Consider the following 22,121-nt stretch of genomic DNA (forward strand, 5'->3'; position numbering starts at 1 on the left):
ATTACGTTGACCTTTATTTTATGACGTATGGCCCTAATCTAAGACATTTTAAAAAAAAAAAAAAAAAAAAAAAAATTGTTCATTGCTTTTTAAATACTTTTTTTTTTTTTTTTTTTTCAGAAATCCAGCCAGTATTTGGAGACACTACATCACTCCCACTTCTGTACAATGTGAAAACACACAACGGCCATAAAAGCAGTACCCCAGACCCCACTTATCCTCCACCCCCCAACCCCCCACCTCAAGTCTTACGTCTTTTTGTTTTTTTTTGTGGGCCAGCTTTCCTGTGCACCTGTGAATCAAACTTCCTGTCTTTCTCTCCTTCTGTATCTCTATCTCACCCGCTCTGTGTCTCTATTACCCCCTAAACCACATTCTCCCCTCGACTGCCGTCACTCAAGCATAGTTTCATGTTAAACAGGCGGACACACACACACACACACACACACACACAGAGGGTGACAAGCTCACGTACATGCATGAATAGTCATGCAGATATAGAGATATACAAATTTAGGCTCTCACACACACACTTTCTGTTAGCTTACATGACGGCAAACAATTTCAGAAAGATTATGAAAAAGAGAAATCTTTATTTTGATTTGTTGTATGATTATAGAAAAGTATTAATAATAACAGGGTAAAAAAATACAGCTTCACAAATCTTTCCTGTTTTTTTGTTTTGTTTTGTTTTTTTAAAGAGAGAAAAGTAGAAAAATAGTGACACTGTTGTCTTTCCCCTCACCTCTTCTCTCGACCTTTCTACACCATTCTACATCGATGTGTACAACATTGTGGCCAGTAACCTGCATGTGACAGTTTCCCATAAGTACAAAGTCTACCACACACACACACACACACACATATACATGCTGAGCACCAGAAAAAGATGGCTGTCTCTGATTAAAGGTTCAGGCTTGTGAATAACAGTAAGTCTTGAAGCTCAATTTCTTAGTATTGGGGACTTCAACAGAGACTTCATTCAAGGAAAAAGAATTACATTCAAGATTAGACGCCTGCAGAATTCACACCACACACACACACCACACACACACACACACACACACACACACACACACACACACACACACACATCATACACAATATACAGTACAAATATAAATAGACGACTGATCAAGTTGTAAACAGGAAGCATTTTAGCTCGGTTTTTCGATTGCAAAGAACAGGCAGCTGATTTTTCAAAGGGAAAAAAAGTGAAATTAGATGAACATTCTACACAAAGTATAAAAGTAATATGAATTTCCAATAAAAATAAAAACAAAAGTTACCAAGGACAGTATTTGAGAGTTTGGAATGCATATTTATACTGTATATCGAACAGTTGCTCAGTATTACAATTCATGCCTTTTTGGCGCACAGCTTTGAGTTTACTGTTCACGAGTCTGTTGGAGGTAGACGGGCGTCTGTGACATATCGTTACCGCCCCGTCTCGTCTCCTCCTGCCCGCTGGGTCTGGAAGGCGTTTTTGCAGATGTGAAACAGCGTGGAATTTTGGGGGGAAATGAGCGTCCATGGATAAGTTTGTTTCAGGCCGTTCAGGCCATGACGTCACTCCTGCATGTGCTGCAGACTCCTCGGATACTCCTCCACGGGCAGGGATCCCTGAGTGGGCAGCTCGTATCCCCGCAGGTAATGCCCGTTGGTCTGACCAGCGTAGTACACCAACTGTCTGGCAAACATCGGCTCCACCTGGGAGAAAACAGAAAGGCATGAAATTAGATGTCAGAGCTCCTGGTTAGTAAATATGCCTACGTTCTATTTATTCACAGACTCATAGCCTGGTCAAACAATCTGTATAGTGACAGCTCAATTCAGTTCTCATATCTGATTGGTCAGAAGGTGTGCATTGTTATGATTTTTTTTTTTTTTTATACCTGTACAGCTCAGAGAGTAGTCCACATGGAATACAGTGCTGTTGTTTACCAAAGAAGGTTTTTTTTGTTAGAAGACATTTATTTAAGATTTATGGAAGGAGTCTCAGGTGTAACAGTCTCTAGGACTGGAGTTTACGCTTTCCTGACCCTTGGTAAAATGGAAAGCTGTGTTTTTTTGAGTAATTCCTTAGAAAATTGATCTAAAAGAAAAGTAGGGCTCGAGTTCTGTCTTTAGCAATTTTCTGTATTGACTTGGACTTGTCTTAGAAATGACTGGCATTTGTACTTGGACTTGTCTCAGTCTGGGGCATTGGTCTAGCAAAAAATGGTCCTAGTCTCGCCCGAGAGATTTCTTATCACATACACAAAGTCAAGAAGTAATTCCTTCTTCTAGAAAACAGCTGAGTCACTGCCGCAATGCAGGGATGAAGCCGACTAGTTGAAGTAAAGCTTGGCCTTGTAAAGGATTTGACGGTTGATCTTCCGTCGAGCCCCCCTTAGAATCTTCTTGATTTAATCTTGCTCGGTCTTGACCCACTAAGACTGTTCTTGACTCAATGTTGCTCAGTCTCGACCCCCCAAGACTATTCTTGAATCGATCTTGCTCAGTCTTGACCTCCTAAGATTTTTCTTCTCTTGGTCGTGCTCGGTCTTGACCCCTAAGACACTTCTTGACTTGATCTTGCTCGGTCTTGACCCCCTAAGACTCTTCTTGATTTAATCTTGCTCGGTCTTGACCCCTGTAAGGCTTTTGTTGACTCGATCTTGCTCGGTCTCGACCCCTGTAAGACTCTTGTTGACTCGATCTTGCTCGGTCTCGACCCCTGTAAGACTCTTGTTGACTCGATCTTGCTCGGTCTCAACCCCTGTAAGACTCTTGTTGACTCGATCTTGCTCGGTCTTGACCCCTGTAAGACTCTTCTTGACTTGATCTTGCTCAGTCTTGACACCTGTGACTCTTCTTGACTTGATCTTGCTCAGTCTTGACCCCCTAAGACTCTTCTTGACTCGATCTTGCTTGGTCTTGACACCTGTAAGACCCTTTTTGACTTGATCTTGCTTGGTCTTGACCCCCTAAGACTCTTCTTGACTTGATCTTGCTCGGTCTTGACCCCTGTAAGACTCTTGTTGACTTGATCTTGCTCGGTCTCGACCCCTGTAAGACTCTTGTTGACTCGATCTTGCTCGGTCTTGACCCCTGTAAGACTCTTCTTGACTTGATCTTGCTCAGTCTTGACACCTGTAAGACTCTTCTTGACTTGATCTTGCTCAGTCTTGACCCCCTAAGACTCTTCTTGACTCGATCTTGCTTGGTCTTGACACCTGTAAGACTCTTCTTGACTTGATCTTGCTCAGTCTTGACCCCCTAAGACTCTTCTTGACTCGATCTTGCATAGTCTTGACCCACAAGACTCTTCTTAAATCAATCTTGCTCATTCTCAACCCCCCTAAGACTCTTCCTGACTCAATCTTACTCAGTCTCAACCTCCCCAAGACTTTTCTTGATTCGATCTTTAGCTTGCCCTAAAAACAAGCACTTGTTAACTTCACTATAAAGTCCACAATAGCGCTTTTAAATTTGATAATGCTTTGGTAATACTGGGGAAATTACGATAATGGCAGCATTTAATCATATCCACACAGACGCTGGTGCCTTTACTATGTAGGCTTCCTATATAGTGCATAGAATGTGGTTTAGAACACCTATTCCCAATTGACTGTGTATGACTTTCCTTCCGCAACTTATTACAAAAAGTTGTTCTCTTCTTCTACAGTACTACTGCTGTAGTAGAAGTGGAATAAAACACTTCAGGAGATCAACATCTTGGTGGTAACAGTGACTCTGCTTTGCATCGGGCCGCATCACACCACCATGTCCTCGATTATTTTCCGATAACACCATATCCTGAAATGTTTAATTACTTATGCAAAACACGTTTGGGGTTTTTTGTTTTAAGTAGAAAATGCTAGAACTTGTAGATATACGCATAAAAGAGTAACAAAGTCTGTAGTTTTTGTGAAGGGTTTTCCATGCTGCCCAACACGCATATATCTGTATTTAAGCATGCCTTAATCATATACAACCATTTTACTCACTACATTATCTTGATAACTCTTGCCGCTCAACAAATGCCTCAACGTTAACCCTCGTTGGCTTTGGCGGGACAATCCCCGGGCCAAATTTCCACATCAACATCATGTTTCTCCAATTTTGTGCGTGTCCTAAGATCACCACCAAATGTACACTGTGCTGTTCATACCGGAACAGCACACAGAAATACACTAAAAGACGCAGCATGTGGAGCGTTTCAAATGTTTGGTCGTTACCAGACCACATGTTTGTACCCACGGTCTGGACTTCTCTGCACCAGTGAGCGCAGTTTTGCGTCAAATCCACCACATTTCATCAACTCTGACATGGGCTTCGAGATTTACTAACAAATCTGTGCCATTTCGTTTTTTAAAAAAACGCGCGCGTGTTAGATGTGGGCTCGGATTTTCATTCGAATTGTTTATGAGAGGATTTTTTCGTTTGAGTCGTATAGCGGCACGTACGTGAGCACTGCTGGTTTTCTCTGGCGCACAGAACCTTCAGGATTCAACCCAAAGTGTCTGGAAATGTCACGTCGTACCCTGAGGGCTTGGACGTGCGAATGCTGTAACAATTGCTGCATCCATAGAAGCATAATATTTTCCTCGGGATAATTTGGGGTTTTATAATACGATCAGACTTTCTAATCTTTATAATTGAGCTGATTACATTGACAATGGCATTCGGGATCGTGTTTAGTCAGGACATTCTTTTGCGTCCATTTATATAATACCCCTGTCATTTCTCATTGGAAATAAAAAAGTACATCTAATATCTGTTATGTTTTCTAAAGCGACGTGTTCCAACTGTTTTGGATGCCACCCTTTTCCTGTAGGGTAAAATAGCTTTTATTCTAGCTAGAATACAATTCATTTTGTGAATAAGAAAATAAATAAAGGTGCACACTAAACCAAGAATCGTTCCAAAGGTGCATTCTATACACTGCCATTGGGAAAAAAAAAACAAAAAAAACATTTAACCTGTTATTTTAGCCTTGTTGTTTAAATTACTTCTAACATTTAACAGTTTAACATCAGCATAGATAGAAGGGACCTTGTTTTGTCTTAATTAAAAAACAATTTTTGTCTATCTTAATTTCTTAATATCGCTTGAGAATACTTTTATGTGCAAAATAGCTTTGTTTGACTTCGGATGTGAAACGTACCTGAGCTGTGATCATCTTGCTCTGTCGCTGAGGATCTGGATATTCATCTCCAAAGCAGAGCACCACCTGGTACCTGGGCATTGGACGTCCGTTATGGATGTAACCCTGCAACTCTGTGATGAAAGCAGAGATTGTGGTGATGAGTGAATGTCGTGTGAGCTGGAGAAGAGTTACAGGACTGCATGCGTTGCTTTCTTTTCAGAAATACCGTTTGGTTTTTCAGCGGCGTACGAGAGAAATAGGCGGAAAGCAAATACATTTGTACCACAGTGCTTTCGAATTCTCGATTCTGATTGGTCACGAGGTGTTTCCTTTTCTATAGCGGTTGAAAAGGATGCTCCGGATACACGGATTAAGCTAAAAACTTTCCTGTAGGTTTATTTGACAGTTTAACAGTGTCAGCACGTTGTAACGGTCAGCCATAAAGCTGTAAGGTTTATGACATGAGAAAGTCATAGAAAAAAAAGAGAGAGAGGTCGGTGTGGAACGTGTGTTTGTAGCCGGAAAAACCTCAAGTGCTACCAGGAGCTAACTCGTGTTCCGCAACATTAAATGTAACTCTAAACTGATAAAAGTAGAATGTATCGTTTTTTAATTAAATGAAACAATTGCAATTGTATAAGTGGAATAAAACACTTCCTGACATGCTGTTATTGGAAAATAACCAACTTCTAGGCGATAGCAGTAACACCTCTGTGTGTCAGACTGCATCGCACCTCCCCATGGTTGAATATTTTTTTTCTAACACCATGTCACACAATGTATAATTTATTACTTAACTACTTGACGTGATATTGATATAGCGATGCTGACAGACCTAGCTACATGCTAGTTCTTTACGATTTCTCTCATCTTGCCCTTGTTAACAACTGCGCAAGTACTGAGCTACACAAACGAGCTACTTAAGCCTCAGCCTTGATAGATTATCCGTGTTGTGTGTTTATGTTTTGTCCCTTTGCTGTCATATTATTCCATTCTGTCACACTGGTAGCTAGCTGACTTTGCAGCTCTTTAGCTAGCCGGCTAAATTAAGCACATGTCCTCAGACAGTAGGACTGTTTTTATTTGAATTATTATTATTATGCAGTCATTCCGGTCACTGTTTGGAGAGCAGATTAACGCTATAAGAGCTCAGATTGTGCACTTGCAACCTAGCTAGCAAACAGGATTACACTTGCTAATCAGATCCTCCTCTGAACAGAGCTGAGATGCTAAGAAGACGTGTTCGTTGTTTTTTTTTTTTTGCTAGGTTAAAGAATTTGCAGTGCCAGGTAAGTTTGAAGAAGGTGAGATTGATGCCAGAGAAACAGGAATTCTGAAATCTTGTTGTTTTTTTTTTATCCATTTCCATGAGAACCTTAAAGAACGGGTTTCACTGATCAAAGTCGACACAAACCAGATTCTTAACTCGTATACTGAGAAACGTGGTATTCATAAAAATGAGCAAAACTGGGGGAAATGTTCATATATCCTAAGTTTGTACGTATGTTTATATCTGCGTTTATATCCTACGTGTAAACGTACGTACGATACTGTGAACCTCGATCTATCGGCTTCGAATCGTATAATTGATGCATCGTATAATCGACGTCATATTTGGAGTACGCTCTCAGGTTTTAATCACTTTATTTCATTGTGTTTGATTTCAATGACACACCAATGTAATGAACATTTGGTGACTTGAAAGAAAACGATCCAAAACAAATCCATAAATTACCACAAATAAGACTAGCCGTTCCATCAGGACAAAACTAATGGCGCCCTATACAACATGTAGTGTGTGTCTATGGCAGCTGAGGTGCTGCAGTGGCTGAGCTGCATTACTGGAAGATTTAGCACACGCCATGCTTAGGAGGTGTTTTCGGCTCTCTCTGAGTTTTGTGGGCATGGCTAAAAGTACATTAGCTATACTGTCAATGTGCTGGCTAGTTTACAGTATGGCTGCGTTATTTGAGCATTTATTAACACGTTATTTAAACGAACCAAAACTTTAGTAAATCTGGCAGGACTTTTTAGTTCGGTTTGGCCTATGCCGACATTTACACACAACTTTACTAGAAGATTAGCGCATTAGTTGTGAAAGGTGATTTGTTGGTTTTGATCAAAGATGATCGCCATATTCAGTCTAAGAAACTGTTTAAACTGTATTCAATGGTAAAACTAAAATGTTATTCGATCAAAGTGGCTTGATAAAGCAATGATGGTGGCTTGTGTTGCTTAAAAATCTTATGGTGGTTAAAGCATTAGAAACGCTGAAATGTGTAATAATGAATCCCCCCCCAGAAGTTTAGCCCCCTTTGGTTAAAAATTGGTAAATATCTGCTCCGAGTCATTCTGTTCAGTTCTGCTCGTCCGATACAAAAGCACCCGATGAGTAATATGGTGTCCACATGACCCTGTTCTCCTCGCTCAATAAGGGCACTGATGACTAGTTCAAGGAGATGAGATGACATTTAGTGACTGTGACAGGTGTAGTCAGTGCCGCAGGTGTCATATAAGGCTAATGTTCGAAAAACATTCGCTTGAAAGGTTTTGGAAAGTCCTCAGCTTTGAATTGACTAATATGTGACACTGAACTAAGAGTTGCTACGGTCTGAACTACAGGCTGGCTGAAGGGGGGGGGGGGGGGTTTAAATGACAAGACATTTCCACCAATCTTATCACACTTATCATCTTACAGCCAAAACCAGGTTTCTAGGATCTTAAGTGAGATACGAATGTGCAACTCGTGTAATAAATTAGATAATATGACATAGCAATGTCAGCTGATTTACAAACCCCAGTAAAGGTCATGCTCTTTCTTATCATGACCACATTGTGCCCTTTTCCCCTCTTCAAACGATAACCATCCTCATCATCAGCATTACTATCAATATCATTACATCCTCTTTGTTTTTCACTTGAATTGGCATTTTGAAGAGAATTCAACCCCAATTTTAAAAAGCAGGTCCGATTTTATCAGTTCGACTCATGTCAAAGCTGCCAGAGGACGTTATTAGAACATTCTACGAAGGTTAGAATGTAACCTATTAGAAATAAATAATAATCCTGCAAGGTTCTAAAATCTTCTCTGAAAAAATTAAATAAAATTATATATATATATATATATATATATATATATATATATATATATATATATATATATATATATATATATATATATATATAATTTATTTATTTATTTTTTCAATCCTATAAGCTATAAAATGACATCACGTTGTAGGAGCGTTTATAGACATTAGATCCAGGAAAGTTGACAGAAGTTCCTGCAGTCCAATGGTAAATATTATTCCTAAACTGCAGTCGAATATTTATTTGTAGAATTTGCAAGCCAGGGCATTATGTAAGGAATAAATCACAGTTGGCCTGCTGTTATAGGAAAATAATCACTTACGCTTACATTAAAGCAACTACAAACAGTTGAAGATAATATGATGGGGGGTTTTCGGTCCCCCCCCCCCATCCCCCCCCCCCCCCCCCCCCAACCCACACACACACAAATGCAGCTTGTTCCTATGAAACCACAAAATATAATAACCTCCATTCCTAAAGACTTGATCTCTGACTGTTACAAAGCCCTGACACTGGAGACTCCTTCCATAAATGTTACATAGCCATCTCCTTAAAGAAAACGCCACTATATTAATGAGCACGCCCACTTTTCTTTGCTAAATAACAAGCAGTTTTTAATCTGTTTATTATTTGGTTTAGTTTATGTGGAGCGTCAACCATATATACCCAGTCCCTGGGTAATTTGTTACTATAGAAACGATAAGGGGCCGGAACTACTGTTATCAAAAATTAACCAACCAATCAGAATCGAGAATGATACTACCAAGCTAGCTAATATTAGACGAACTATGATCTTGTGTTAAAATAAGTACTAGCCACGTCCACAATACTTTCAGAAAATGCTAGAATGAACCAAACACTCGAGAAAAAAAAAAATATATATATATAGTGTCACAGAACCAATTAACATCTTTTTTTTAATTTTATTTTAACATGAACCTTCTTTTGCACGACATGGTTGCAGCCAATCACATGCTTTTATGTAAATAAAGGAAGAAAGGAAAGAGACTTCACTGTCGTCTGTTGATTCGTTTTATTTTATTGACCTTCTCGTGTCTGACGTGTGAACTTGTGACGACCTGTCTCGTGACGATCACGAAAAGGGAATGTTTAAAAACAACAGGACGGGTGAAGTGTGTGTTTATTTTCTGTAAAGTTCTCATCTGTTCAGAGTCGGTGGCGCTAGACAAAACAAAGCGTAGCCCACCTCAGATTGATTTGTTTATACCCATGGAGCAATCGCTAATGTTGAAGCATTAAAAGGTGTCACTGTTCAGTCACGTTAGCCGCACATCCGAGCACGAATAAAAGGTGTAAGGTGTTTCTTACCTGACAGGAAGTGCTGCGTGTCCAGGAGCTTGCAGGTCTGCTCCTTCTCCAGCTTGTTGGGTTTGTCCGAGTACGGCGCTAGCGGTCCTTGCCAGTACACCCTGCCCTGGCACAGGCGCTTGGCATAGAGTCCATCAGGCGTGAGCCAGAGCAGCACGCCACGCTCCAGCACGTTGGGAAGCTTATCAGCACCGCGCCGCTGAGACTGAGGGTACGGGAACGGGAAGAGCACGGGTTCGGGATGGCCGAATGGCCTCTCCTCTACACACGGGGACGACGGGGAGGACGGAGAGGACGGGGAGGGTGAGGACGAGATCCGGCAACCTTCAGGACTGGTGGTGGTGACCTCTTTTACCAGAGATTCGCGGTAGTACAGTGACACGTGCAGGCGGAAGTCTGGGAAGAAAGCCAGTGAAATCGAGTGAATTTGTGTGGACGTTAATCTGGAACAGCTGGCAAAAAAGTGAGAAGCAAAAATCGAAAGGAAAAAAAATAAATAAAAAAAAACCCAAACATGTGGTGTGTGTGGGTGAGTGTTTACCAGAGAGAGCCATGGTCTCTGCGGATCTCATACTCGGGTCCACGGACACGGGATGCGACTCTGAATGGGTGTACGTGTAGAAGGATCCGGATATCTGGTACCCTGCAAAATGTCACATACTGTTAGAAGGAATGGTTTTAATTCCAACAGACAGAAACTGTAGAGGAATCAGGATTTGCTGCGGAAAAGAAACGTCTCTGATTGCTTGCTGGAAACAAATCAACACTTTAATCTACCGTAATCTACCTTCAAATCCGCAATGCCTTCCTTAGTTATGTCTTTGGATTTGCTCATGATGATAACGCATGTGATAAATTAGAACTGAATGATATTATAAATATGTTTGAGCTTGTTTTTAAATACAGAGCCTGAAAGGTTTATTCAATAATTTATTTAGTTTTTTTTAAAGAAAGGGTTCTTCAGTTCCCCTGTGGAATCCTTAACAGTGCTGCTATGAGAAATGTACAACGAGACTTTAATTATCCAAAGAAACCTTGAACCCTTTTGTTTTCTTATGTATGTTGTATTAAACCAGCTATTGGTATACTACTACAGGTATTGAAGAAGAAGAAGAAGAATAAGAACAAGAAGAGCTTCTACATCAATGACTCTGAACCCTTAAAGAACCCTGGAAGAACCCTATTTTTTTTTGATAGCTCATTCTCTAGTGTATCTTAAGGTTCTCGGGCAAACAATATTCCCTGATCAGCTCTTTTTAAAGACAGTCGGGCCAAATCCCAATTGGTTTCCTGTTCACTACATCTGCTCTCTGCACAGGGTTAACCATGACACCATTGTTCACAGTGTGTGAGAGTCACGGCTGAAGCGACGTTATCATCTCAAACGTGTTAATGACCGAAACTCACATCACCGTAACGAATGCAAAAACAAATGCAAAAAAAAATTTCATCCTGAGCCCAGTTTATAAACACCAAAATGACAAAAAAGTTTTCACGAACAACAGCAGCCGTATAAACCGGCGTACCCCTGGCCAGTTCGACTGTTCCCTGCGTGTATTTCTGAACTCGGACACTCCGAGGCAAACGACCAGACCGTGTCTATTTCTGTGCCGCTTCTATTTGTGTGGGGTTTTTTTTTTTTTTGGGGGGGGAGGGTTTTTTTTCCAGACCTGATAGTCACAATCCCTTCTACTAAAAACAACGTTGTGTTTTCACTGATCCATCACGTTTTATTCTATGAAGCAGACCGAAAATGATGCCTGAAATGAGGTAACTTTACACCCCAGCACATAAAAACAGGTCAAAAGAAAAGCTCAAATAAAACGATTACGAATGCTAATTTTGCTCAATAAGAAATAAATAAAAAGAAAACCCTCAATATAAAGTATAGAGATTAAACTCTAATTGGGCGGATGGATTCTTGAATCTGATTGGTCGGAAGGCGTCGATTCGTTGCAGCGCTAACAGTTTACACAGATTTATATATGGTCGATTACTGTTTCTATAGTAACAGCTCGTTCATACTGTGGATGCTTCACATAAACAGCTTTAAAAAAAAAAAATTGATAAAAAAACAACGTATGTAATATTTGATATAATGACGTTTTCTATAAGGACACATTTATATAACCTTTACGTAAGGAGTCTCCAGCGTCAGCGCTTGTGACGGGACGACCGTTTATAGCTGCTATAACATACTGTAAGTGAGAACCGGACCTTGTTTCATGACGTTCGCATGCACAACTATAAATGTATAAAATAAAGTATGATGCGTCCCACTTTAATGAATACAAATTTGTAATCCTCACGTTTCGGTTCGTCGAAACGAACCTCAAGATCTTCGACCTAACCCTAGCGTGAGGAACCGGAGGAGCATAGTCATTATTTACAACAGTCTGCTCAGCACTTATAAAATTCCACCCACTGCTTCTTCAGGTTCTTCAGTGTTTACAACCCGAGCACACACTATTTTTTTTGGCTCACTTTCAAATAGTTGTTTGTATCGACATATTTCAGAGCACTGTGCTGTGTGAAGGTGTGTTTTCCTTCTGCAAAGTGAGAAGTGGCCATGACACACCACAACTTTTAGGTGTTGCTCAGATAGTTGACTTCAAAGTGTGACAAAACGTGTTGTGTGTTTTAAAAACAACAGAAAAAAATCCAAATGAGCTGTTGAAACGAACACCAGTGGATGAACACTTTGAATGAAACGGTGCGAGAGGGTGTGTGTGTGTGGCTCGGAGTGTGTACCGTTGTCGCAGGTTTGCGTGTGCCACTGCAGCGGCCGGGACGGATACGGACTGTACGGTATCTCTGCGTGAGGTGGCGGGTGGTGCGGCTGCTCGGGAGCGAAGTCTCTCCAGTCTCTCCTGTCCTGCGCCAGCATGTAGCTAGGCATCTGAGGGAATGGATGAAAAACTTGTGCTCAGAAGATGTTGATTCATTTCCTATCACAGCAGCTCTGACAAGAGCAGATCAATAGTAATGCACGTGCTTTCTATATCCGTACGTTGTTGTTTCTATAGCAACAGCGCACAAAGAACTCGTATGGCAAAATCTCCATATAAACGGACGTATTTAAGGAGTCTCCAGTGTCAGAGTTTTTTTTTTTTTTTTTTTTTTTTTGTCTTATTAACTTAAACGATCGTTCACAGCTGTTTAAAACAGGAAGTAGCATGTTTTGCGGACGTTCCATTAAACGTGGATTGTTAAAAGAGTACGGCGTGTTGTTCAGTGATGAATGAAACGTTGTAATCGTTGACCAATTGCTGTGGCGCAAGAGGAATAAAAACACTGTTATCGGGGGTGGAAACAGTAACTCCGCGTCATCGCACTACCGTGACGTCGATTGGTTTCCTATAGCAGAACGACTCCGAGGGTTTGAACAGTCGCCTGGATGACGAAGGTCACCAAGATTCTCAGATCTGAAGGTATTCTAGGGTTGAATTTCGCATTTATATGAACACTGGGCTGTACAGTGGTTCCTATTATTTGAAGTTCAATGAGGAAATGAGAATTGTGCGGTTTATTTATTTATTTATTATTAATTAATTAATTATTTTTTTTTACAATTGAATACTTTAACCCTTTTCTTTCAGGAGGAAATTCAGGATCTTCCAATTAACTGGAAAACTGGAACTCGACAATAAATGGAGACGTTTCAATTATAAGGTGGTCTTTGAGAGAAGCCATTTGAGCAACATTTTAGTGTAAGAATTTCTCATATATATCCACTGGATTGTTAATAGTAAGAGTAAGAGCTTACCTGAGGCTGGATAGGAGGATAAGGGGGGTGCATGTAACCGAGAGACGGCACGTGTGTCGAGTTGTCCTCGATGCTGCTGGCCTTGGAGCCTAAACAACACAAAATTAATAACAATGTCATTTCTACACTGGAAGCACCTGATGGTTGGAGATTCACAAGCACGAGAAGATGCGAAGATACTCGAGGTGGCCTCTTTATTTAGTCTTTTGGTCATTTGAGACCTGACGTTTGAATTTTGTGGACATTTTATACAGGAGAAATAAAAAAGGTTCTTCACGAGTTCTTTTTATACTTCATAACTTCCTAAAAGCTCGTCTGCAGCCCCACAGTCCGTGTTAGGGTTCCCATGGAGAGACATCTAGATTTAACCCAATGACCTTGATCCCAAATTGATGAGAGAGTTCCTAGACTGCTACGCCATCTCCATCAAAATAGCAAAAAAAAAAAAACCTCTTTAGAGGAATAGTTCATCATTATAATTTATATTTCATCTTATCAGATATAGAACTTCACCAGCGTCATGACGACAGTTTTACAATGAATCAGTTTTGCCGTGAGTTTACAGGAAGAAACGACTGTTTTGTCGAATTATTTTTCCGATTCTTCTGGATAAGTTGCATCTACAACGCGTCTTCTCTTAAACTATAGTGACAAAAACATCAAAATTCCACGCAGTTACGTTTATCTCATTGTTTCTGTCCAATCGCAACCGTCCTGTTATTTGAAACTTGCCGACTAAAAAGAAGTTCTTGTCTCGCTTTAACCATTTCACGCATTAATTATTTAAAAAAATAAATAATTATAATAATTCAGAAACGGTTTCAAATGGTTTCCGTGATGCAAAACTGGACGAATATGAATTTGAACAATTTCCCTTTATTTATTTTCGATTTTTTTAAAGGTGAAGTTTTCCAAGATGTTACACTTATTCATGCAAATGAGGCTTCATTTAATTAAATACGCATACGCATACACATTTGCATACTTAATAAAAACCTAACAAAAATCTAGTCTATGGATGATCTTAGTCGTCACCATGCGCTGAAAAGTCCTACATGATATAAAATATGAAACCAAAAGTGAATCCAACCCAACAATTATTACCATTTTGAGAAACTCCTCTGTGAAATCTTTCTAATTAGGGATAGGAATGAAGAGGTGGAATTTCATGAAGGCGGGTCATTTAGAAACTGAGATTTTTGGGTTTTTGGAGTGTAGAAAATAATGATGTACCTCGTGACACATGCATTGACACGTATGAGTAAACAAGCTATTCATGGATATATGACATGACACAGTTGTGAAGTGGGCGGAGCTTAAAACTGGTAAGTTTTAGACACAGCTGTATACAAGCAGTGCACTAAACATATCTATGCTATATTGAGTTGTGACATTTTTATTATTACAGTGCAACAGAAGACACGTTGTAGATGCATCTTATCCCAAAAACTTTCTCACCGTTTCTACCTCTAGTCTTGTACCTCACTTTAAATCATCAGCATGCTAAAATGGGAAGCTCTGTTGATATCTTGCCCAAAAATACCCCTGCATGGTCTGTATATCTCTACGAGCTGAAATAATGACAGCGCTGAAATGCAAACGACCTCCACACGCCGTGCAAGCCTTCACTGAAACGCAACGCGAGAGTTCTCCATGTTCTCCGTCCTCTGGAGCCCCTGTTCTCACAGCCCCGTGCGCGATGCAGGGCCCGAGGGGTGATCGTGCTGTTTGGTTCTCTGTGCACTTGCTAACCAAAGCCCTCTATAAAAAGCATTGAGGGTGTTTAGCACATGTAGTGGCTTCCTCTGAGCTTCCTGCCCTACTCAGTGAAAAAGCAAGTCGGAGTGCACACACTAAAAAAATGAAAAAAAAAAAAAAGCTTCATCTGTTGCTCAGTGTATGCAGTTTGCTGAAGCATGGCAGATGCATCAATCATAGAGGTTGTTTTTTATTTATTCGACTTCTTCTTCTTCGCTGGTGCATGAGCAGAAATATGACCCAGTGCATAAACTCTGCTAAACAGACCTATTCGCATCTAACATGGAAAAAATATATATATATATATATATATATATATATTTATCTCTAAAGCTTCCATGCAGACATGGATTTCTGGTTTGGGATAAACCATCAGTGAATGTCTGCAGAAGATCATGAGATCATGCATGGTGTGTTTGGTATTTATTTTTACACATGCAGGAAACCACAGTTTGCATTGTCCATGGTCATTTCAGATCGACCTGCTCTGTCAAACCGCATGTTTTCTGTGTGTTCGCATTCCGTTACTTATCGAAAGATAAAAGCCACTTAAAAAAACAAAAAAAAAACAACAAAAAAAACGCCTCTGTAATTCTTTATAGATGTTTTACGATTCCTTGTGAGCGTTTTATTGTTGTTGTTGTTGTTTTTTTTTTTTTTCTAACTGTAATAATGCCTCAGGAAGCTCTATAGGTCCATCCACCCGTCGTCATGGTTGAGTGGCTGTAGGACTGCAGATGTTGCGCAACGTTTACTGGAGAAATCGTGAGACTTGTCGTTCATTAATTAACGAAACCGTGCTGTTATTGGAAATTCATCAAGTCCGGTTGGGTAACACTGATTTCACTTTATTGCACCACCGGGTTATTGATTATTTTCCTACAACAGCACACCTCGTTATGAATATGGGCTTCATAGATAGTGTTACCAAATTTAGCCACAGTCTGTGTGAGTAAAACCTCCTTCTGACCTAAATAAGGATGATGAGGAAGTTGGTGGTCACAAATCTAAATGCACAAACACACACATACACACACACATTACCTCTCTTCGCTCCCTCAGGGATGATCCTATAGACTTTATAAGGGTCTGATATGTCCAGCTGGCTTCTGTCCACAAGTTCATCGAAGTCGTTGCTCTTGTTGAGGGCGCAGCGGAGTCTCGTCTTCCACGTCGGGGGGTCCGGCTTGTCCACACCTTCCCTGTACTTCCCCTTAAACAGAGCCCAGGCCTGGTGGGAACAAACACAGTCCGGTTCATGACGTGTTTTCATGATCATCACTGGTCATCTCGTCCTGAGTATCAGTTCTCGAAATGTCGCTATAATCAGACATCGTTGGCTTCACGACAACACAATACAGGCGTTTTGGGAGGATAAGTACTTTGGGGTTTCGCTCTCTCTAGGGAACACTTAATGGTTCTACATACTGTAGAGTTCGCCAACAGACAACTAAATGCTACCACTGCATGGAAGGATCCGTTGACTGTAGAAACAACAATGGATGCCGAGTTTCTTTTAAAAAACAAAAGATGTCCCTCCATGCCGCCGCTCTGATGGAGAATTCTACAAAGCCCTGGACCATTTCTACCCATCTTAGGAAGATAAGAACATTTGAAGAACATATAGGGTTCCTCAATGGCTCTTTGATAAGTGAATGGTTCTTAGCTTCCTATAAGGGTTTCTGCTTTGAACCCTCTCTGATAGGGAAGAACCCTGCTGGGCTTTCTGTGGGAGAAAATAGCAGAACTCGGGATCTGTTGATTTAGGGTTCTAGATTTGATAGTAAAGAAACATGAACCCAAAGGATTTAAAAGGTCATTGAAGAAAATTTTGAAGTTTACCTTTTTACGATCAGAGATGGTCCCAAGGCTGACTGCTTTCAAAGCTAAGAACCGCTAACTAACTGTAAATCCACTGAGGAACGCTTACTGTATATGGTGTTCTTCAAGGGTTCTTAGCTTCTTAAAAGGGGTTTTGCTTTGAATCCTCTCTGATATGAAAACACCTATATGAACCCGGCTGGGCTTTCTGAAAAACACTTTGTAGAACCCATACGAGTTCTCCAGTTGTCCCTCTGGGAAACGATTAAAGGTAGAACATTTGGTTTCCTAAAGACCTTTTTCTTGATGGATCTGTAACCATTTCATTGCCACCAATCATGTGGAAGGATTGACCCCAAAAAAACCAAGCAAACGTTTAAAGAAACCTTTATTTTTAAGGCACCTTTACCTTTAAGAGTGTCCGACATTTGTTCCAAGTAGACCCATTCCAGGAAACTAAGAACCCTAACTAACCAAAGATCCCCTGAGGAACCTTTACTTTTAAGAGTGTACATAAGTTAGCAAAATGTTCTTCACGGGTTCTTTGCGTCCTGGGAGAACCCTAGGCGTACGTTTATACAGGGATCCAAAGAACCTATAAGGGTTCTGGATGAAACGTAGTTTGAAGCGCAGATTTCGCAGAGGTCGCCAGTCGTCCCTTTAGGAGAACCGTAAAAAGTTGAATGTTTTCCGGTCCAAAAACGTTTATAGGAAGCGTTCAAGAGGTGTTAACTATCCAAAGAACGCTTGAAGTAATAAACAGCTGTACTAATTAATAATTGTAATGATATTAATCGTAATATTGATCACCATCATCAGCTGACCATGAAGAGGATGATGAAGAGCAGCATACCTTGAACAGTGCCGCGTCTTCGTCTCGATTGTAGTCCTGCTTTCCCGCGTGCTTCCACGGGATCCTGAAAATGGATTTCTCCTCGTTCTCCCACACCAGGCCCGGGTACTCGCCGCTGTCGATCTGCTCGATGAGCCACTGCCGGAGCTTGCCATTGCCGCAGTTGACTGACATGCTGCAGTCCCCATCTACGTTCATCCCTGCCGTCACACACACACACAGGTACAGTGAGCTAACCTGTATTGGAGATGTTACACTGTAACACGTTTCTCTGCTGTGTTTATCCCCACACACGCAGTGTTAAACATGCTTTTACGATCTTACACTGTTTACACTAAGAATACAAAGGCACACAATGACCCTCTCAAACAAAAGGGTACTAAGCTGTACCTTTCCTTGTCACTGTTGTGGCACCGTCAAGAGTACTTTAGGTATCTTTTACCTAGAAACGTGAACCATCAAAGTTTTAAATAGCTTAAATCTACATTTCCAGATGAAAGAAACGTGACAGGTACAGAAAATAACGTGGAAAAAGTACTGTTTAGTACCCTTTTTTTTTTCTGAAAGTGCAGGAGTCGGTCGTACACTGTAAGAGTTACTCTAAAGGTGCTGTATATTAGTTTTAGTAGGCAGTGAGGTACATACTGAGCTGTATTAATATAAAAGAGATGCACTAAAGGTACAAAAGGTGTACGCTTGAGGTTTCTTCCACAGAGACGAGAAAAGGTACAGCTTAGTACCGTCCCCCTCCGCCCCCACAGGAGTGTATAATGCAAACCCTTGTTCATGCTTTTTACACAACCTAGATTTTAAAAACACATAAACAGCACATGTTCAGTCTTGAATTGAACGCCGTATTACATCGACTCTCATAGCGTTGCATTTATTCTCTCTAAAAATAAAAAAAAAAATAAAAAATTTCAAAAGAATCTTTTCTACAGTACCTTTAATAATAATGTTTCTCTTTTTTTGTGGATATAGTGCACCTTTCTAAGTAAAAGAAACACACTAAAGGTACTAAAGGTGTACGGTTAAGGGTTCCACCTCAGCCACAAGAAAGGAAAGGGGCAGTTTAGGACACTTCGTATATAATGAGTATATAATGTAGACGTTTTAACCGTGTTAATGCTTGACAATACTTCTTTTTAATTTGAAACCGTATAAGTTAACCGGAAACTAAAAACGTGCAACACATTGCACGGGTTTGGTCTTGAATGAACACTTTTTACCGAATGGAATCAACTCTTACAGTGTTAAATTATCAGTCTGATTAAACAAAAGCTACTAAATTATATCTAACCTCATCGCTGGGTGATGTGTGATGATTCGTTCGTTGCCTTTTGTTTGTATGTTTTGGAGTTAAACGTCCAGTGCGTGCAACTTTCTAGGTTAAAGATACACACTAAAGGTCCTAAAGGTGTACGCCTGAAGGTACCACCCCAGTTTGTGGGCATGTATAATGTCGTTTCCGTAGCCTTGTGCATGCTTTGAACATTATACGACCTCAAATTTCAAATCTTATATATTAATATCTCCGCTAAAAACATACCCAGCACAGGTTTGTCTTGAAGCACTTTTAGAGTGTTGAATTAACTCTCGCAGTGCTAAATTAAAGTGTTAAACAACGTCTATAGTGTTTAATCGAAGGTTTCATTCAACTCTGAAGAGCAATTGAAAGGGAAGCTTGATTTAAAGTCCTTAAAAGGTTCTTAATGATGTAGACTCTAAAGCCTTGTGCATCCATCAGACATCTTATAAACATAAATTCCAAACACGACATAGTAATAACTAAACTAAGACCTTACAAACAGCAGAACTGAACCGAATCGAATTGTTTTATAGCATTGAATCGACTCTTTGAATGTTAAAACGACTCATTTTGTAGACTTTATAGCCTTCACGCATCCTATTAGCTTCGATTCCAAACCTTATATATTGGTAACCGAACCGAACCGGACTGAATCAAACACTGTTTCATCACTGAATCAACTCTTACAGGGTTCAAATGAGTCATAATGTAGACCTCATAGCCTAGTGCTTGCTTTGTCCATTTGATTTCAGTTTGAATCGTTATATATGTGTAACTGTAAAGTAAAAACATATAAACAGCACAAACTGTGGCCTGAACTGAACTCATTTACAGTAATGAATCGACTCTTTGATTGTTAAATCGGCTCATAATGCAGACTTTATATATATTTTGTGCATGTTTTACACGTTATCATCTTAAATGTCAAACCTTACATATTGGTAATGCACTAAAAACCTGAATACACAGCACAGTTGAACTGACATGAAGTGAATCAGACACTGCTACAGTACTAAATCGACTCTGAGCGTTTAATTGACTCGTAATGTAGACTTCACAGTGTTGTGCAAAGCCTTGTACATCTTATTAACATTTTTTTCAAACCGTTTGTATTAACTACACTAAATGCTGAATACACAGCACAGTTGAACTGACATGAAGTGAATCGGACACTGTTACAGTACTGAATCGACTCCTTGAGTCACAAAGTACTTGATACATAATGCTCATTTGTGTGCAGATGTGTACTTGCATTGTAAACATTGCATACTCTCGGGAATAAAAGGGTACCAAACGGTACCTTTCTTTGTTGCTGAGGTGGTACCGTTACGCATACATCTTTTGTACCTTTGTGAGTATGCTTTTCACCTGGAAATGTGGATGTAAAGCTTTAAGCTACAGTGTATATGCAGATTTCTGGGTTGAATATAGGTACTAAAGTTAGAAAAGGTGCACATTTGAGGTCTGGTAAAGGTAAGTACTCCAGCCCTTTGTTTTGAGAGTGAAACTGTGTGAAATGAGTGAAATCTCACAAATTAAAGATAAATAAATAAATAAATAAACAAATATTGAATGCATCTCAGTGTAATCTGAGTAATATGAACCCTTCTCTTAACTTCATCCCCCAACCCCCACCCCTCCCACCTCCCCTAGCTTGGGATCCTGCCTTGTAGCCCATATCTAATCCCCCCCCATAAGCAACCCCCACCACCATCCTATCCTCTTACCTTTGCGCATGCGCCGCACCTGCTCGCTCCTGCAGGCGGTGATGCTCCGACAGCCCGCTCGTTTGCGCGGTCGGCACAAAGCGCTCGCGCTCTTTAAATACACCTTCACACACACACCCCCTACACGGTTTGATTCGTTAATAACAGGGCGGGGATTCAATGACATCGTACAAGGAAGTGCTGTTTTTTGGTGCACATGGCGCCCCTCTTTTTTTCTTTTCTTTTTTTTATACACACACTCGGGGTTCTCCGAATATCCATCCAGCGCGCGGGGGGGAAAAACCCCGACCGGCGCGCGCGGAACAAAATCCGGTCCCGACAGAGGGGCAAACAACAACAACAAAATCTCCCTGCGCTCGTCATCAGTGTAATCCTTTCCGATATCCGCTCGGGTTGTGTTTACAGCTTTATTCCTTGGGAGTAAATTACAGTAAACCGTTAAAAAAAACAACAACAGCGTTTTAACCAGGGCTGCGTCCTAAACCGCGCTATAGGAGACTCCTACAGACCCACAGAAAACAGGGTCAGGTAGGGTCGAGTTCCACTTTAAACTAATCATTCACAAGGCTAGTCCGCGGTTCGGGACACAGCCGAAATTATAAACTAGTCTAATCTGTTTGTTGTTGTTGTTGTTGTTGTTGTTGTTTCCCCCCATATCCTCGGACGTGAAGAACATAATAGACATCTGGAATGCCTGTTTTTTTATATAAAGTTATACTATTTTATATTTATTTATTTCTGTAAAAAGTTTAGTCTTATTTATATCATTTTTCTGACCTTATGGTGTGTGTAAAGGGGGGGACCTTACACAGAACAGCGCCATCTGGCGAGAGAGAGGGGAGAGAGAGAGAGAGAGAGAGAGAGAGAGAGAGAATTTCACTAAAGATAAGCAGTTAAAGGTTCAGTTCATTTAAGGTTTATTTTTCTGTAAATCTATCTATCTCCATCCATCCTTCTATCTATCTATAAATCTATCTATCTACATATCTCCATCCAACCTTCTATCTATCTATCTATCTATCTATCTATCTATCTATCTATCTCTACCCCTCCATCCATCCTTCTATCTATCTACCTATCTATCCATCTATCTAGAAGCAGTGTTTTCCTTTTTTTCACGATTTCACACATTTCAGTTGTTATAACATAAATACACAGTGTCCAAAAAATGATCTCCACGTCTAAATGAAGAATCTCCTAACACACATAAACTTACCAGTCCAGTAAATTCAGACACACACAGCTCCAGAGTCCGGGGTTCGATCCTGAGCTCGGGTTAGTGTCCGTCTGCTTTTTCTGTTCTCCCTGTGTGCGTTTCCTCCGGGGTTCTCCGG

The 22,121-nt window shown here is 40.4% G+C and overlaps 1 protein-coding gene across 1 annotated transcript; it reads right to left on the bottom strand.

Moving 5' to 3' along the window:
- Nucleotides 1-573: 573 nt before the first annotated feature.
- Nucleotides 574-20,968, bottom strand: irf4a (interferon regulatory factor 4a). The gene is made up of 9 exons (XM_017472621.3): nt 20,788-20,968; nt 17,752-17,951; nt 16,122-16,308; nt 13,320-13,408; nt 12,305-12,452; nt 10,095-10,196; nt 9,554-9,949; nt 5,153-5,265; nt 574-1,710 (listed from the first exon to the last, which is right to left on the bottom strand). The coding sequence occupies exons 1-9, from the start codon at nt 20,951-20,953 to the stop codon at nt 1,570-1,572; spliced, it is 1,542 nt and encodes a 513-aa protein (XP_017328110.1). The 5' UTR covers nt 20,954-20,968; the 3' UTR covers nt 574-1,569.
- Nucleotides 20,969-22,121: the final 1,153 nt, after the last annotated feature.

The sequence above is a fragment of the Ictalurus punctatus genome, chromosome 7 (assembly GCF_001660625.3).
Source record: "Ictalurus punctatus breed USDA103 chromosome 7, Coco_2.0, whole genome shotgun sequence".
NCBI classification, from domain to species: Eukaryota; Metazoa; Chordata; class Actinopteri; order Siluriformes; family Ictaluridae; genus Ictalurus; species Ictalurus punctatus.

Coding starts and splice junctions, on each gene's coding strand:
- irf4a (XM_017472621.3), bottom strand. CDS start 20,953: ATGTCATTGAATCCCCGCCCTGTTATTAACGAATCAAACCGTGTAGGG. Junction 12,453..13,319: donor ATCCTCCTATCCAGCCTCAG/GTAAGCTCTTAC, acceptor CCATTCCCTCAG/ATGCCTAGCTACATGCTGGC. Junction 9,950..10,094: donor AGAGACCATGGCTCTCTCTG/GTAAACACTCAC, acceptor CTTTCTTCCCAG/ACTTCCGCCTGCACGTGTCA.